This window comes from Centropristis striata, chromosome 1 (genome assembly GCF_030273125.1).
Source record: "Centropristis striata isolate RG_2023a ecotype Rhode Island chromosome 1, C.striata_1.0, whole genome shotgun sequence".
Taxonomy (NCBI): domain Eukaryota; kingdom Metazoa; phylum Chordata; class Actinopteri; order Perciformes; family Serranidae; genus Centropristis; species Centropristis striata.
The window spans coordinates 4,199,299-4,218,747 of record NC_081517.1 but is presented as its reverse complement, the minus strand read 5'-3'; the positions used below and the strand labels follow the sequence as shown (position 1 = coordinate 4,218,747).

Below are 19,449 nucleotides of genomic sequence, written 5' to 3'. Positions count from 1 at the left end.
ATTTTTATTTTCTATTTTTTTTCCATGTATGTATATATATATTTTGAGTTTCTTATTTTGCACCAATGGGAGTTGCACTCCAATTTCGTTGTATATATACAATGACAATAAAGGCTATTCTATTCTATTCTATTCTATTCTATTCTGTCATTGCTTTCACTGTATTTCTTTGTCATGAAAAAGCAGTTAAAAGCATTTTTTTTTTTTACATTTCTAAACAGAATGGGTGGTCCACGAGCTTAAACAGCAATCGTCGTCATTTCATATATCTTATATCTTATATAAACTTCTGTTTGTTTAGTCTGAAATAAATGCAGCAAATCACAACACACTGTTTCTCATGTGCACACAGTGTTCTGGGTGGTAACAAGCGTGTGATTCTCCCACACCCTGAAAACGAAAAAGTCTCCAACTTGCAGCTGTATGGGTTCTTGTGCAGGGATAAACTGAAGAGGTGAAATCCAAACACCGATCAATCCTCCCCCTTCTTGTTTACTTGTGACACCATGTTTACACACAATAGCTTAATACAATAACTTCCTGTGTATCGGCCTGTTGGAACTTTAAATCCTCCAATGTACACATGTTAGTGACACTTGCATTTAAAGTAAAAGACATCATTAGGCCTTAATCCACATGATCAAAGAGCCAAAACAGATTTAGGGTATTTATAATGGCAATGCCAAAAGATCTGGATAGATCTTAATGTTAAATCTGATGTTAACCACTTACTATTCGGAGAATTGGTGGTTGTGGGCAGTGGATGTTTAGGGGGAGATAGCAGGTCAACAAAATGCCACATAGAAGTGATGACATCATCAGCTGTGAACCTGAAGATTATTTTGAGATGCAGCACTGTGTGTCAAGTTTTTCTGGTAAAAATCTAATAAAAAGTGACTTAATTAACTAATTAATGAATGAATTAATTAATTAATTAAAGTCTATCTAATTGAGAGATTAGAGTTGGGTATTGTTGAATCTGCATTTCTTAGGCTTCTTCCTTTCATCGTGTTTTGCTAAACACACTAAAATATTATGTCCCACATATTTACCTTTTTTTTTTTTCACTATTTCCTGTAAAAACAGTAGGTAGTGGGGGACTTGTTGCGGATATACACTAATGTTTATGGTAGCAAATCTCTTCAAATGTCCATTATGCCCTCCAAATTTTAGATTGACATGTTGAGCTACTACAGCAATGGGCAACTTAATTGCTGGAGGGGGCCACAATTTTTCATGTTCACTACCACAGGGCCACATATAGGAGCGTGCACTTAACCAGATATGATGAAACTGCAATTTTAAATATGTTTACAGTGCAATAACTTAACATATTTCATGCTTAAATGCATGTATAACAGTATAAATAGGAGTACAAAAGGTTTGAAGCGAATAAAAAATAACCACTGACTGTGATTTTTTTTATCAGTGCAAGAACAGCAGACCAATATAAATGCAAGAAGTAATTTTGTGCATTTTTACACTGCACTTTTAAGATTTCATGCTCAAATGCATGTAGTTGTACTGAGGGCCACTTCAAGTGAGGGTGCGGGCCGTATGCGGCCCCCGGGCCTCCAGTTGCCCATCCCTGAGCTACTATATCCAAAGCTTGCAGTTCTGCTGGTGAAGGAGAGACGCAGGTTCATTCCAATGGTAAACTTGTTTGTTTCCAGGATTGACAAACTCGAAAATATAATTTGAAAAAAAGTTTTTCTTGTCAGTGTTGGGTGACGATCAGCGCTGGATGTGTGAACATGTATTTTGATTTCATAGAAACTTTATTATACATTATATTATATTAGATGAATGAACTGTGTTGATAATAATATAAGAATCATTTTTTTATTTTTCCTCAAACTGGGAAATATGAAGGCAAAATGAATGTTAACTGAGCCGTTTATATCATAAAGTATATTGATTCAGTACAATAAAAAAAGCTAAGTTAGTGCTTTTCTTGGGTCAAACCCTCCATATCATCCTGACTGAGTGACTTCAATGAGTGAGCAGTTATATCAGCTTCTTTCTTTGCAGCCACAGAGATTTCGGATAATCCCACTTTCTTTGGAGCTCTCTAAACAATTACTTCCGAACGTTACTGTAAGTCCTGTCCAAACATCCTGTTTCATTGGGAAACTCATCAAACCAAAACAGAAAACTACAATCTCAAACCCATTTAATGGGAACTTTAAACCCAGCTCTTCAGAGAGCATCTTCTCTCCTAGCACCACACGATAGTTCTACTCCTTAAAGAACTGTCACTAGCACTTATTGCTGCACTAACGCCTCTTATTGCACTATACATTGATTGTTTGCTCTTTTCTTCCTGTAAGTCGCTTTGGATAAAAGCGTCTGCTAAATCAGCTATTCTCAACCTTGGGGTCCCGACCCCAATTGGGGTCGCGAGATGATTTCTGGGGGTCACCAAATCATTTTGGAAGTCAGCTCTGTCTCCACTGTGTTAAAGTGTTCATGTGTTTTAGTCTTTTTTGGTAATTTTTTGTCTTTTTTTTGGCCATTTTGTGTTTTTAAAAAAAATCATTTTGTGTCTTTTTGGTCGTTTTGTGCCTTTTTTTTGGTCATTTTGTCTTTTTGGTCATTTTGTGTCTTTTTTTGATCATTTTGTGGTCAATTTGTGTCTTTTTTGGTCATTTTTTTTCCCCTTTTTTGTCAATTTTATGTTCTTTTTTTAGTCATTTTGTGTCTTTTTTGGTCATTTTGTTACATTTTTGCTTAATTTTGTCTTTTTTTTTGGTCATTTTGTGTCTTTTTTGATCATTTTGAGCATTTTGTGGTTCAGTGATTAGGGGTCGTGGACAACATGCATGTCAAATTGGGGGTCGCGACTCAAAAAGGTTGAGAACTACTGTGCTAAATGACTAAATGTAAATGTAAACTCGACTTTCTCGCACAAGATAAAAAAAATCTTTGGTATGCACACTGACCAAAACAGTCATGAGACTTGAATGAGGAAGCGGAGGCTGCTGAAACAGGAAATGTTTTACTGCCCCCCACCCATCTCTCAATCCAGATGTCAACTCCTCTGAGAGAACATCCCCACATCAACACGGAGTCCAGTGGGCACGACCCCCTGGAAGCACGAGAGACAGATTCTCTGGGAAACCAGCTGCTCTAAAATCAAACCACAGCAGGCTTATCCATGAGCCATTTACTGTAAGCACGACTCTGCCAAGGCCACTATCGTCACCTCTACAAGACACTGACTCTCAAATAGGCCATAAAACACCCAATCAGATCACATTCTCTTCTTCACACTGTAACCACCTTACTTTGGCATGAATATGCAGCAGATAGGTGGAGTTATGAGGCCGATTCTGGACTACAGTACAGGCCAAAAGTTTGGTCACACACCTTCTCATTCAATGCGTTTTTCTTTCTTTTCAGGACTATTTACATTGTAGATTCTCACTGAAGGCATCAATACTACGAATGAACACATATGGAATTATGTACTTAACAAAAAAAGTGTGAAATAACTGAAAACATGTCTTGTATTTTAGATTCCTCAAAGTAGCCACCCTTTGCTTACTAGAATATAAGACATGTTTTCAGTTATTTCACACTTTTTTGTTAAGTACATAATTCCACATGTGTTCATTAATAGTTTTGATGCATTTACAATGTCAATAGTCATGAAAATAAAGGAAACACATTGAATGAGAATGAGAAACTTTTGACCTGTACTGTATGTGTAATATAATAAACACTGTTCTGCATTTTAAACTATCGGCTGACAGCTTTGGACTGTTTGTGGTTTATCAACATGACGAAGCTAAACGCTGCCAGCTGTCAACACTCAGACAGAAGCAAGACTTTTGACAGCTGATACCACAGCTCACCCACACTAAGCTTTTCAAAGCTACCAGCTAACACTTTAGTTTGACAGAAATATTTGAAAAAACACATGAGGTCAGCAGCTTGCAACTGCTACAGTTTGCTTGGTTATTTGTGAGAGCTGTCAGTGCAACCTGGTCTCACAGGAATCCGTGAAATAGCCACAGATTCGCTTAACTCAAAATCCGTGGAATAGCCACGGAATCACTCAAATTTCCATGAAACTGACACGGATTTCGCTACAATGCAAGTTAATGACAGTCATATCCCGTGGCTATTCCAACATACAAAGTGATTATGTACATTCACTGAGTGAATATTTAGAAAATAAAACATATATTTCTTGCAAGAAATGTGATCAAAATCCATTTTTATGCAGAAACTAAGTCAAAATATAGATTTTTTCACTAAAAATGAGAGAACTGTTTCATATTTTTTGTTCTGACCGCCGGGACCTTGAAAGTCACGTGACTTGGAACAAACCAATAGGAAAAAATATTAACTTGCGTTGTAGCAAAATCCGTGTCAGTTTCACGGAAATTCACGGAGTGATTCCGTGGCTATTCCACGGATTTTGAGTTAAGCGAATCCGTGGCTATTTCACGGATTCCTGTGAGACCAGGTTAGTCAGTGAGTTATATAGCTCCTATGATGCTTTGTCAGTTTGATATTAATCATTCATTAATATGATTTGATCAGTTTTAGTAACTGGATGATGCAGTCTATCACGAGAAGTTCTGGGCAGAGTAAGTCTGGACATCCTCCTAATCATTATGTGATTTGCATGTTTATGTACTGTGGGATAATTAATGTATTACAAATACTGGGATAACAAAAAAATTCCACAAGCAGACTGGAGCGAGGCCTGTCTAAAAGCCCCAAAACAAACCATAAATACGCAGCTTAAGTTACTACAATTTAAATGGTTAACGAGGGTTTATATAACCCCTGAAAAACGTAATCGTATGTCGATACATCGATACATGTGCTCAATGCCAATATAATAAAGGTACTCTTATTCACTGTCTGTGGGAATGTTCAAAGATACAAAGACTCTGGAATGAGGTTATGGTGTTTAGAGTCAGGATTCCCTTCTGTGCAAAACTTTGTATACTGGGAATTTATCGCAAAGATTTTAAACATAAGAAACAGACTAAAGTGTTGGACTTCGGACTTTTGCATGCCAGGAGAGCTATTGGCTTGAATTGGAAGAGCATGGAGGCTCCTTCTATAAAACAAAAATGGAAAAAAGAACTATCAGAGTGCATTGGATTGGAAAGACTGACTTACATTACCAAAGGAAAGCTGGAATTTTGTACAATTGGTGGTGACGTAAAAGTCGTGCAACTGTGGTGAAAACCAAATCACAGCATGGATTTTTTATGTTGTTCCAAAGGTCTTGGTGTATTTATGTAACATTCAGGAGGGATTTTATAAAAATAAAAAAAAAACAATCCCTAAATGTGTGTAGCAAAAGGTAGTACGGATAGAGTACGGATAAGCGGTTAAGGATAATGAACATCATAAAAGGGTTGTTTTTTAATTTAGGAATTAGTACAATTATGTGAACATTATAGCATCTGGAAAATACGTTCATACAATTTAAATTATCTTTATTATTATTATGTGTATATGTTTACGTGTATGTATAAGTATGTATATGAAAACTAATAAAAATATTGATTAAAATAAATAAAAAACTCCACAAAGAAAGATATGAAGCTATCTTGCCACTAGAAAAATGAGTGATGTGCAACATCCTACCTTGCATCATGTTCCTGTAGGCGTTATCAGCAATGGAGTAGATGTGAGGGGGGATTTCATGTCGTTTCTTCCCTTTGTACATGTCAACGATCTTCTCTGAGTAAATGGGCAGCATTTTATAGGGATTCACCACCACGCAGAACAGGCCGGAGTATGTCTGAGAGAAAAAGACAAGAAAATTAGCGTGTGTGACTGTTTGTGTGCGTGCATTTTTTAAGGACAACTCAGGGACAGAAAGATTAAACACTGTAAAAATGCACAAGTACGAGGACATTTGGCTGTGCCTCAGGTTTTATACAAGGCTTAAGAAGAATGAGGATTTGCATAAACATTTATCTTTATTACCTCCGCAAAGAGAGTTATATTTTTCATTTTGGTTGTTTTGTTTGTAGTGTATGTCAGCTGTATTACAGGAAAACTATTGGCCTGATTTTCCTGAAACTTGTTGGAAAGGTGTAGCATGGGCCGAGGATGATCCCATTAAATTTAGCAGAACACCTGATTAATGGGGCAGATGCATAAATGAGTTTTCTCTTTCACTAACATTGTGACGCAGGGCATGGGCTTGGCACTCTCCCTTTTAGTGCCCTTCTATAATTAGCGTTAAGATTAGAGGATTAGATTGAAACAAGAATTAGGGGTTAGGTAATGAATAAAGTCACTAAAGTGCTTTAAAAACAAACATCTGTGTGTAATTATCCCTCTATGGTACAGTGTTGCCTTCAGGTAACATACCCATTTTTGGCCTGGCTAATGTCTACAATGCATGTTTAAGAGGGAAGAGTATAGGGAACCAATAGCAATGCTTTAATTTGTCACATGACCTCCAGGAGGCCATATTGAAACCCTATTTTGCAGACTTTTCCAAAGGCTTTTTTTGCAAACAGCTTTGCCATTTTGCGCCACAAAAAAATCACTCAAAACGTCATTTCCTGGCCCTTTTCCATCTGAGAAAAAAAAAATATTCCTACTGATAGGTGAGTAAATATTCATTATCAACAGTTTCATACACTTAGACTGTTCAAGACAATAATTCCAATGGGTCGTTGGTTCAATTGTACAATGTTTCCTACAGGCAACATTCAGACAAGAAACCGGCTTAAAAAGTTCCTTTTATAATGTTTTTAAATTTAAAATGTTATGTATTGTACCCTGTTGAAGCTACTGAATCTTTAACATGTGTTTATTATATAAATGATGCTAAAATTAATTTTAAAAACTTTCTTTTTCACTTGTGCACCATTATGGTACAAAACAAAACCCCAGAAACTTCCCCCCAAAAAAAAGAATTATAAAATTTCTTTAGATTATTTATTTATTTAGTCTATTCTAAGACAAAAAAAACACTCCAAACATTTTTTTCCTAACATCATAATGCGTACCATAGAGGGTTAAACATTGTTTAAGGCTGTGAGTGAATGATTGTGTGTTTCACTGTATACTTACATAAATGAGGCCAGAGAAGTACCTCTCACGGATGTTGTGCAACACGGAGGCTTCGTTCAGGCAGGTGAGCTCGGCCATGTCCTCCACCTTGCTGAACTTGGGCGGGTTCATCTTCTGGATGTCGTCCTTGTTGACTGTCACCTTCTTGCCGTTGTCAGCCAGCTCCACCAGCACCTCGTCGCCGTGCTCCTCCTTGACGCTGGCCGCCTCGAAGCCATGCTTCTCTGACGGGATCCACACCAGCTTCTTGGCCGACCAGTCGGCCTGAGCCATGGGGCTGTTCAGCAGGTCTTTGTCCACAAAGAGGAACTTCTCGTCCTCGGTCGGGGCCTTCTTGGACATCTTGGGTTTAGGGTGGAGGGCCAACTGTTGGAGGGAACCAGGGAACTGGATGTTAGAAAAGAGTGAACTATAAGGGAGGTGAAAAGGAAGGAAGGAAGGAAGGAAGGAAGTAACACAGGAAGGAAGAGATGCAAGAGGGAACAAAGCAAGGCAGGAAAGCAGAAAAAAAGGCATATTCATATTGCAGGGATGCATAAATTATAACTACAATATTTTAAAGACACATTTCATAACTCAAACTTTATATTAGACAAAATATATGGAAGAGATGCAAGAGGGAACAAAGCAGAAAAAAGGCATATTCATATTGCAGGGATGCATAAATTATAACTACAATATTTTAAAGATACATTTCATAAGTCAAACTTTATATTCGACAAAATATATGGAAGAGATGCAAAAGGGAACAAAGCAAAGCAGGAAAGCAGAAAAAAGGCATATTCATATTGCAGGGATGCTTAAATTATAACTACAATATTTTAAAGACACATTTCATATGTCAAACGTTATATTAGATAAAATATATGAATTAAAACCCTGCAGCTAGTATTCTGTTTTTCTTTTCAGGCAAAAAGACAATGGTCTGTTCCCAGGGTTAAGCAATGGGTCTCTTGCTGCTAAAGTTACCTCCTGCCTGTGATTGTAACTCGAAGGGTTAACATGTTTTATCCATCGGGGAGTTCCAGAGAGCAGTCATTCTCACAGACCTCCACCCCTTCTCGACCCTACACTTTCACATACGCCACAAGGGAGACGACAAACAATCCCCTCCCTAGTTTAGATAGAAAGATTGAGGCTGGGAAATTGATTGTAATTAAAGTCAGTAACAAAAGACCGGCGCATTTTCTCTACAGCTTTATGTGAAACATCCCATAACTTTTAATGCTTGCTGACATTTACTCATACTCAGTCATTAAATCAGTGCATAATTGACAACATCCATGTTTTCCGTGTCTTTCCCCCTCCATCTCTCTCTCTCTCTCTCTCTCTCCCTGTCTCTCTGCTAGGAGGCTTCAGTCTCGTGCTGTGATGACCATATATGGGCCCCTTCTCTGGAGCAGGACTCTTTTTCTGCGGACCTAAACAGCAAGGCAAGTGAACTCCCAAACAAAGCCCATATAGGGAATAGTATGTCTCTTGCTGGCCTCGTCGTTTACTTCAAAATGATAACAGCGAGGCGGTGAGGCTGAGGGGGGCCGGGGGCTTTAACAATCAGGCTTCGTATGGGCCCCTAGCGACATTCATTTTTAAATGCAACAGGCAGTGGAGAACTTAATAACAAGTGTTTGGGACTCGATCATGTCTGGGAGCTGCACTGGGAGCTACTGTTAAATGGAAAGATGCAGGAATTGTACCTGAACTGTATTAACCCATTCAGGCCTAAAACGGCTGTAAAAACTGCCTGTAAAACCTCTGGGCGATTTTAAAATAAGCCCCTTCCTTTCTGGAAATTCAACAGAAGTGTCAACTCTTCTACTAAATAATAGATTTTTCAGCCTCTGTAGCAGATAGAAATGAAATTCAAAAAGTATTTGAGAGCTTATACAAATACTACAAAACGACGTATCCGCTTTCCAGGCTTCAATGGGTTAAAATATAAAGTAAACTATATATTCAACTATAATTATATCAAAATGTGAGTAGAAATGTAGCTTGGTAGTAAGGCTGCAACTTTAAATGATTTTCATGATTGGTTAATCAGCAGATTATTCTCTTAATTATTCTTTTGGTCTAAAAAAAAATGAAGGTCCGTCCCATTTTCTTGAGTCAAAAGTGATGTTTTAAATGTCTAAAAAAAGGAAATATCTATCATTGAGGCTGAAAACAGCATTGTTTTCATTTTTGCAACGATTAATCAGTTACCAAAATAGTTTAAGCGATTATTCGACTAATCGTTGCAACTAGAGCCTGACTGATGTGAGATTTTTGAGGCCAATACCGATACAAAATTGTATTGACTACCAATATGGCTGATGATATAGAGAATCTCTGAGCTTTAATGGAAATAGACCTTTTCTTTGTGAATGGTACACTGATTTTGCACCAATTTAACTCTGCTGAGCAATCAGGAGGCTGCTTTCCTAAACAAATAACTTAAAAAAAGAATATTTATCATTATTATATATTTTATGCAGTACATTATAGATTGAATGTAGAACATTGTCAACCAATTATGGAAATGATAACTAAGAAAATAAAGAATAAATTGAAATTTAAAAAAAAATAGCTGAATAAACAGTGTACGCTGCGTGTTGAGTATTAGTCAACTTTAATAAATAATTAAATTAATTTAATACCCGAGCATTGTTTTCTGAATTATATATTGTGTAAAAAACAAAAACATTTTTCATATAATATAATACAACATGTAAACCTATACTGATAGATAGAAATAAGCTTTTGACAGTGTCAGTCAAGTTGCAGCTTTGTTGCATTATATGTCTGAATGTGCAAACAAAATTGATTTAGTCAGTCTAATATTACTTTTTAAAAAAACAAGGTCACATGGAGCATTGCTATCAACTGAAATTTCAACTAACTATCGACCTGAAACTTCCTAGACATTCCTCGGTCATGTAAAACCGAAGATATGACAGTTTTAATTTGATAGTACAGAAATATTTGAGTGTTGGTGTAACTCTCTGTGTAATTCCACACATAGTTTATTTTGAAGAGTTGCAGCTAACAGGGAAAAAACGCCTCTAAATATACATGTTTTTATGGGACTTTTTTGTATATATTCTTATTTTATTAAAATGTTTACTTTTTTATATGTTCATATTTGTATCCTATGTTTACATTTTCCAAGTTCCAAAACAGTTTATTGAGCATATTTGTGGTTTTTATTGTAGTAAATAGTATCATTTTTCAACTCGGATTTCAGGATTTTTGGTAAAGTAGGTTAAAGTGAGAAAATAATTTTTGGATTATATAGGTGAAGAAAAAATGGATACCAAATATGGGTATTGTAAACATTTTTTTATGTGGTACATGAAGGGCAAAATCAAAATTATTTAAAAAACGGCCAAAATGGGCTCAGACCCCAGAGGGTTAAACCATATTATGATCTGGAACACTGACTCAGTTTTCCACTAAGTAGAAAACTTAGTGGTCCCTGGATTACAGACAGTCACTCATGTCCACTGTAGGCTATAACTTCACCCCCCCTCCCTTCATCCCTCCATCCCTCTGTACACTGAGACTGGCACACACTTTAATTTAGTGGGAACTATGTAAAAAAGCCACTAAGCCTACTGAGAAAGCCTATAAATGTACCCCAGGGAAGCAGCCAAACCAAACCACCCAGAAACTTCTGAAAGATACGGCATAAATATTAGCTGGAGGCACAGACAGACACTTCCTATTTATCAAAAACCCGCAGAGCCGGCGGATAAGTCCAGCGAGCTGAGCACAGTTCTGAGGAAACCAGGAAGGGACCAGCTGATGCTTTGATGAACAGCTATTCCTGCGGATAAAAGTAAACAGACTTTTCCTGACACTCCCACCGTGCTGAAGCATGAGCAGCCAATCAAAGCCCTTCTCTTCAACCCCTTTAACTTTCCTCACCACTGAGGCTTAATACCTTGGTAAAGCCCCCGCTCTCTATCTGTGTTGTGTCAACACAGCTTTGTACCCAGCCAGTTGTATCTTGAAGACAGCTGTCTGAAGTGGGGTTGACAAGATAACAGGTTGATACAGACTGGCTGGAAATGTAAAAGATCTGTTTGTCACCACATGGATCACTGACCGAGAAACTAATCTCCATTAGAACCAATGTGTTCACAGTCATTCCATTAACTACCATAGAGATAATATCAATTTAACTCACAGTAAAACAGGAAAAACATATTTAGCATACAGTCTCACTGACCTTATTACACTGTAAAAAAAAATCTGTTTAATTTACGGTAAAATACCGGCAGCTGTGGTTGCCAGAACTTCACCGTAAGAAATACAGTGAGCGTATGTAAATGTAAATATCAGCAAAAAAACTGTAATTTATACTGAATAATCCCATTACTTTCAGGATAATTGTGTCATCATGGTATTTCTCCATTCATTTTACATGAAAATTGTTTATTTTTACAGCACAACTGTGTGTTTTCTACAGTTTATGACAGTAGAATTTAAAGTTTTATGCTATTCTTTGATTTACAGTAATTAAAAGTATCTACTACGGTGATGTACAATGTTTAATTTTACGACCTATTTCTGATGTAATTTGACAGTGTTTTACTGTAATTTCTACAAACATTTTTTACAGTGTAGGTCACTCCAAACTCAAAGCAGCATCACATTTCTGTTCAAATCATCAAATCCTTCACAATCACGATCTATGATGAGTCCAATAACAATGACTCTGTTTACAATCTCTATTTAAAATGACAATAAACAAGTGGAAATCTCACCCAAGAGACTAATCACCTATTTCTATTTGTGGGTGAAAGAGGTTGACCTGCAGGGCCTGTGAATGATTTCACTCATTTCCTCTCTTGGCTGTTTCACAAACATTCTTCCTGTTATCATCTTCCTAATAATGCATTTGTACAGAATGATGATTCGGATTACAACATTAAAATAATTAAATTATGAAGACTAAAATAGACTTGTGACGACACTTGTGGTTTGTGCCATTAGATTAAAAAAAAAGTCCTTTGGCATACAGCATGTAAACAACTGTCCGTTTAAATATAAATAAGGTATAAAAAAAATACTTAAAACACTTAACTTCCTTCTTTCTCGGAAATGCCTTTATGTTAAAAATGAGAAGTCATAGGTTACACTGCTCGTCTTATTATGGGCATCTGTGCCTGAAACAGTTTCTCATGTTGTGGTCGGTAATCCCACAAGTCTGGTATCAGAAGTTATTGAAGTGAAACATAATTATTCTTTGAATTGATAACATGTCATATCACTGAACTAGTCATTATAGTACTTAATTATAGAGAGCACTAACTGACTAACTAACATTTAACTGGTATAAAATGAAACCAGACTATCAAGAAGATTAAACCTCTGAAATCCAGGAGATTGTGGTTAAAATTTGTCAACTTCCTATGCATTCATTTCTGTCTCTGTTTAGCATCTTTCAGTCTGTCCTTACATCACATGCATGGCTCCTTTTTCTCCACACAAACTTGGCTATCAGTCAGATTTTTCATTTTATTTTAATTAACAAAGTAAAAAGCTGCCAGGAACCGGAAATACAAACAAAAGGCACAGGTGTCTATGAAAATGTACCTTTTTTTTTTTAACCATTTATACACACAAAAACAGCAGAAAAAATAAATAAATAATAAAACTACAAAACAGTCTATTTGCATGTAAAAATAGTAATAGTTTTCATTGTAGAAAGAAAATGCACATTTTATAATGGTCTAGAAACATAAATGTCACACTGTGAAAGCTCCTATGATTGCACTTTCAACTGTCTTTCTCAGCTTGTCTACATATCATATATAAATAAAGTTATTACTGTAAATAGAACATGTATTTTCAATAAATAGATGGACTCCAGGGGGTTAAATCAACTGTAACACCATCACTGATGTGTCATTGGTGTCGTGCGAACACTGTCAGTTGTCACTGAAGCGTCTGCATCTTTCAGCCACAACAGTTTCAGCAGTTTGACAAACTAGCAGCTTTATACAACCATATTTGGGAAACAGGAAACTCCATGGTTAGAGTAGTGCCGGAGACAATCAGACCTAACTTCCTCTTACTTCCTTACTATACAGACTACAGCACCACGGTGCACTGAAAGCAGCACGAGTTATTTTTTATATTTTTACAATGTTCATATACACAATACATATAATTAAACACACAAAGGTAGTATTAAAGTATTAATAAACTCAATGCAAAATGCACTATATACCTGAGCTCCTCTGTGAGAACTAAATGGTGTCTCTGTCTTCAATAAGAAACTTAAAGAAGTGATGCAAATTACAAAATAAGACGCTATCATAAAAATATAAGCTTCTCTAAACAATGGCTTCAACCAGCAGGCTAAAGGAGTGGCAGTTCCTGATAAGTTTTTTTTATTTTTTATCATAATGTTTAAAGTTTTACTTTATTATTTTAAAACACAGAGGTAAACCAAAACCATGAGTTTCTCTTCCTCAAACGCAGTTAAAGTTAGCAAGGTGTGTGAGAGAGATGCGGTTTGACAAGTGCACGAGCTCAAAGCATCTCCGCCCGTTAAAGAGAAGACGACAAACTTACATAATGTGAAGAAATTTGAGTTCAGGGGCGCTTTGGGTTCGGAAAGTCAGGGTCTCTGGAGCGTCCGGCGTTGACGAGGTACTCCCAAAACCAACAGTCCAAATGACCCCCGTCACATTCAGACACTTACCATTTAAACTGCGGGAGGGTGGAGCCGCGGAGCTGCACCTCCTCCTGCAGCATCGTCCAGCTGCAGGCAGCATCCGCGAGCCGAGCAGGAGGCAGCGGACATGCGCACTGCGGAGCTCTGAGGAGTCACAGGGAGGCTCGATGTGAATGAAAAAGGTGCTGAATGGAGACAACTTTACATGTCGTCACACTGTTAAAATAATCGCCTAATTCATTTTTTCAAGTTTTGCAGGAAACACAAAAAACTTCAACAAAAGTGTAACATATCATTCTTTCCCTAATTGAGTCTATTTCATCGTTAGATGATTAACATAGAGGGTTCTAATTAAGATAAATTGATATAACTTTTAGATAGCCAGCAATTGTTTTTAGTATACTGATTTGGTGGTCAAACTCTAGGCACAATATATACAAATTGTTATGGCTATTTTTTCTTTGTTTTTTTCCAAGCATTCTGTATATCTCCTCTAAATGTCCCTTTTTATTTTATTTATTTATTTAGTATTATTATTATTTGTTTGGTTTTATGTGTATGTATACGTATGTATGTATATATGTATATTTTTATTTTTATTTTTCGTTTTTTTATTATTGTTTATTTGGCTACTGTTCACCCCTCCTGTTTTTCTCATTATTATTACTATTTATTGTTTTTTGCTTATTTTATGTGAATGTAACTCTCTGGTTCGGGGGGCGGGGGGTTGTTCTAAAAGGGGGGAAATTGGGTGAATTGTATCTTTTCTGATTGAATATGTATTATGTCCTGACAACCCAATAAAGATATATATGGAAAAAAAAAGTGTAACATATGACATTTATTGATCATTTCACTCATAAAGGATGTAACAAAGGATGGCTATTGGCATAGTAATAACAATGTGTGTAAATTATGTAACTTAAGAGAAATAAATGACTTAGGCATTTTTTTGAACATGCCTTTGTGACATGACAAGTATCATGAGCATTAATGTTACTTCAAAGTGTCATTAATGTTCATGACACATCCCATGTCATGTTTATGACACGCTCATGTCACTCTTATGTAGACACCTTCCTCTTGACAACAGCCCATAGACTCCTATGGGGTTCAGGTCAGCCCAGTAACACCATGGTCATTGAAGCAGCTTTTGGTACCTTTCCAGTGTGGGCAGGTGCCAAGTCCTGCTGGAAAATGAAAGCAGCATCTCCAAAGAGCTTGTGGAAGCATGAAGACTCTAAAATGTCCTGCTAGATGGCTGCTATGTTGACTGTGGACTTCAGAAAACACAGTGGACCAACAGCAGCAGAGGACATGGCCCCAAACCACCACTGACCCAGGACAATCATATTCATCTTCTGATCAATATTCTAATTTTCTGAGACACTGAGTTTTGTGTTTTTATTATCTCTAAGCCAGAATCATCAAAATTACAAGATAAACAGGCTTGAAATATTTCACTCTACGCGTAATAAATCTATATAATGTATGAGTTTCACTTTCTGAAATGATTGAGATGTACCTGTCAACTATTGATGTTTATTTATCCCACTATACCCCATTATATTATTACTTTATGTATGTATTTCAATTCATTTTCAATTCTCTGTAGCATTATTTTCTATAATATGTCTGCATTTTCAGAAGAAATATTGAGAGAAAAAAAGAGAAAGTGCTGCTGATAAAATGTTTAATAAAAAAACAATATTCACAGACAAACAAGCCGATAATAATATTAAAAAATGTAGAGCATAAAAAACACAAACAATTTACAAGTAGCAATTAAAGACCAATGCACAAGACAATAAAAATTATGTTTTAAGAGCTATAATAACAATAATAATAATAATAATACATTTTATTTATAGGGGTTTATAATTTATAATAATATAAAAAGGCAAAACAACAAAAAATAAGATTGACAAGAGGGATGATAAAAAAATTAATAATAATAAAATAATGGATAATTATTATTTTTTTTAATTTTACAACAAAATAATGTTGATAAACCATTCTTAATCAAATGTCTGGCTGAATAGATCAGTTTTAAGTTAGTATTTAGAAAAGTCAACACCACCAGCTGCTCTCAGATCCTCAGGCAGACTGTTCCAGCGGTTCGGATCATAAAAATGTTTTTAATGTAGGGCATTTACTTTTAAAAGTAATAGTTTTATGGTGGAAGAAGCACATGTGTTACTAGTTATGAGTTCAACCATTATAAAAATTATTTACACCTGTGTGTTTACTACTGTGACATGCCAAAATGTCTTCTTTGAAAACTGCCTATTTATTTCCCCCTCATAGGGGAGGTTGTCCATTTTTCCCTTTTGAGTTGAAAATTTTGTAAAAGTCATAAAAACTGTGTGAATCACAGTGCATGCTGTATTTTCAGTTTTATCATCTAGGCTCAGGATCATACAGGGTGCAGGTAAAAAAAAATGTGTATTTTTTTGTCCCTTTCTGTCTGTTTGTGTCTTATCTTCCTCTTATTCAATTTTTATTATTATTATTATGTATTTATATATTTTTCTATTTTTTTATTTTATAATTTTCTCATATGTTTATCTTCATTCATTTATTTGTTTTTGTTTTTTCTATTTGTTTTGTTTTTGTATTTTTTGACTATAACTTTGGTGTTTTCATATATTTTGAACTTGCCTAGTCTATGGATGTATTGGATAAACTGATGTGTGCTCTGACAGCTGATATAATTATGCATCCAAGGAAAATCCAATAAAAATAATTTTGAAAGAAAGAAAAAAAAATTCGTAAAAAAAACCCCTAAAAAGGTATGACTAGGGCTGGGCGATATATCGATATAAAAGATATATTGATATATTTTTAATTGATATGGAATTAGACCATATTGCATATATCAATATAGTTAATATATAAATGCTGCCCCTACTAGGGTTTATCATATTTAGTTATTTTGTCATATAAATATATTTATTTAAAAAGATTGGTCTATTTTATTTCATAGGCTATTTTATTTATAAAAGATAAGATATTTTTTTATTTAAATGTGCACTTTATGGAGCTTTGATTTGGAAAAAAAGGTACTCCTGTTGTTATACAGTATTTATATTCACTTAAATAAACAGTTTCAATAAAACTACTTGTGACATGTCATATTTGGCTTTGACTTTGACTGAACATTTGCTCTCACTTTGTGATAAAAATATCAGGATATAGATAGATAGATAGATAGATAGATAGATAGATAGATAGATAGATAGATAGATAGATAGATAGATAGATAGATAGATAGATAGATAGATAGATAGATAGATAGATAGATAGATAGACTTTATTTATTTATTTATATCGTATATCGGTATTCAGCCTAAATATATCAGGATATGACTTTTGGTCCATATCGCCCAGCCCTAGATATCACTAATACAGTATATGATGGCAACACAATAAAACCCAGTGGCTGTGAGCTCCACTCCCACACCCTGCAGGGTTTATGGATTATGCAATCTGCTCCCACTCCTCATAAGGCAAGCTGTCCCCAGCTCAGCACAGGAATCCCCTTCTACCGCTTGTAACCGCTCCAGAGAGATTCCCCCCTAAACATAACTCAGAAAAACAAGACGAATGTGTGTGTGTACGTCCCGTACGTCTCCTAACGTTACGCACATCGCATTCCACAATCACAAACAGCCCCTCCCCCCTCCATCCCTCTCCTGCTGCATCCCTCCTGTTTCCAGCTTCTGTCCAATGGAACTTCCTATATAAGGACACCGATCTATTTGCCCCAATAAATCAAGCTGCTGGTTGATAGCTGGGGCCTGTTTGTGTGTGTGTGTGTGTGTGTGTGTGTGTGTGTTCTTGTACTTCCTACATAGTGAGGACCAGAACACGTTTTTAACCAACAGAGTGAGGACATTTTTTGCAAAGTAAGGACATTTCGGCCAGTCCTCACTTCTTTAAAGGCTTTTTTGAGATTTCAGACTTTGTTTAAGGGTTAAAGGTTACATGATAATGATAACTAACTGAAACTGTGTGGTTACAAAACTAACTAAAATTATAGTGAAAATGTCCTTCGTTTTCTTCTTTGTCAACTTTTTTCATACATAATGAAGAAGGAAATAAAGACAAAATTTACTGTGGCCTCTTTTAATCTCCCACCCAACAAATACCCCATTACAAAAACCTAAAACTAATAAAAATTAAACTAAAACTAAAGCAATTCAAAAAATAAATACTAAACTAAAACTAGCAAACTCACACTAAAAATTCAGTAAAAACAACTGAAATTCACAACAAAATTAAAACTAAAACTAATGAAAAATCCAAAACTATTATAACCTTGCAAGGGAATCCACTGTTCCAATGAGGCCCCTCACGAAGATAGAAGTACAAAAATGTGTGTGTGTGTGTGTGTGTGTGTGTGTGTGAAACCTGAAGGCAAACCAAAGCAGCAACATGGAGGACCTCAGGGCTCCCTCTGGCCAACATCAAGGAGGCGGGGTGCCGTTACCAAAAGAGAGACGAGGGTTGAAAAACTCAGGGAGAGACAGGGTGAGAGACAAGGCAGAGGGAGGGATGAAGAACGAGATGAAGAGGAGGAGGAGGAGGAGGAGGAGGAGGAGGAGGAGGAGAGGGAGACAAAGCAGCAGATACACTGAACAGAGAGGTTGCAGTGTGCCATATAAGGACAGTGGGGTCTGTATGGAATCTCGGCAGCTTTCTGTGTTACTTTCAAAGTCTAGCAGAGGCAAGCACCCCGAGCCCCAGTGACTAAATATGGTCCAGCAGCAACAGCATTGTTCAAACAAACAACGTTGTTTCTTTACCTGAAAGTTAACTGCGACTCACAAATGCATTATGGCTTATCAATACATGGTTCGGCAAGGCAACACGGGAGGGAATATGCTCTGAAGAAGTGTAGATTTCTCTTGTTGTCGTATGAAAGATGTTTAAGTATTAAACAGGTAATATGAGTCTCCTGCTCTTGATTAAATACAGACTGTTAGATGAATTCTGCACTAAACTTTGTGCCCTCTAATCCCGGCAGGTATATTCATTACTGATTGCTGTCAGAGAAAAGGTCGCTCCTATATTTCTCTTTAATGCGATGTATGTTGATCCACGCAAGAAGAAGGAGAAGGGAGGACAGGAATGTTAAAAAGCTCGGAGGTTTTAAGTGGAAGTATATGGGGGCACTGTGTGCTGACAAAATGAGTCTGTGCTAAAGTTTGGACAGAACATTTATACTCCCCCGTTTCTCTGGGACAGAGAATCATTTACAAGTGATCCTTCACAGAGTGATTAAACCAAGAAGGCGACAGTGAGAAAGCAGCTGATGTAGGACTGAATCATTGTTTTTTCAAGTTATAAGTAGTAGATATCAAGTCTTTGTACTCAGGTCCCAAGTCAAGACTGAAAAGTCCTGAGTCAAGTCCCAAGTTCTAAACTTTCAGTTTCATGTCCCAAAAAAGTAAAAAAAGTGTCCTTCACCAAATACAATGGCATTTTAACAACACAGTAATAATATATGTTACATTGTATTTTCACTGTGCCCTTTTTAAATAATATTCTTTGTATTCTTTAGGTTTGGGGGAAGGTACAAATTAATTTTAAGTCAAAGGGCTAAAGTCCAAGTGAAGTCATGAGGCATTGGTGTTAAAAGTCCAAGTCAAGTTCTTTTTTTATTTGGTCAAGTTGAGTCTAAAGCAATCTCAATTCCACTTACAGTACAGGCC

At 36.2% G+C, this 19,449-nt stretch overlaps 1 protein-coding gene across 2 annotated transcripts in view; it reads right to left on the bottom strand.

Moving 5' to 3' along the window:
- Positions 1-13,850, bottom strand: part of myh11a (myosin, heavy chain 11a, smooth muscle) — a 65,247-nt gene extending 51,397 nt beyond the window's left edge. For both annotated transcript variants that reach the window (XM_059355113.1, XM_059355186.1), the window contains exons 1-3: positions 13,630-13,850; positions 7,063-7,428; positions 5,617-5,773 (exon numbers count right to left, since the gene is read on the bottom strand). In XM_059355113.1, the coding sequence (XP_059211096.1) occupies positions 5,617-5,773; positions 7,063-7,404 (499 nt within the window). In that variant the 5' untranslated portion in view covers positions 7,405-7,428; positions 13,630-13,850. The remainder of the gene's footprint in view (positions 1-5,616; positions 5,774-7,062; positions 7,429-13,629) is intronic.
- Between the last annotated feature and the right edge of the window lie 5,599 nt (positions 13,851-19,449).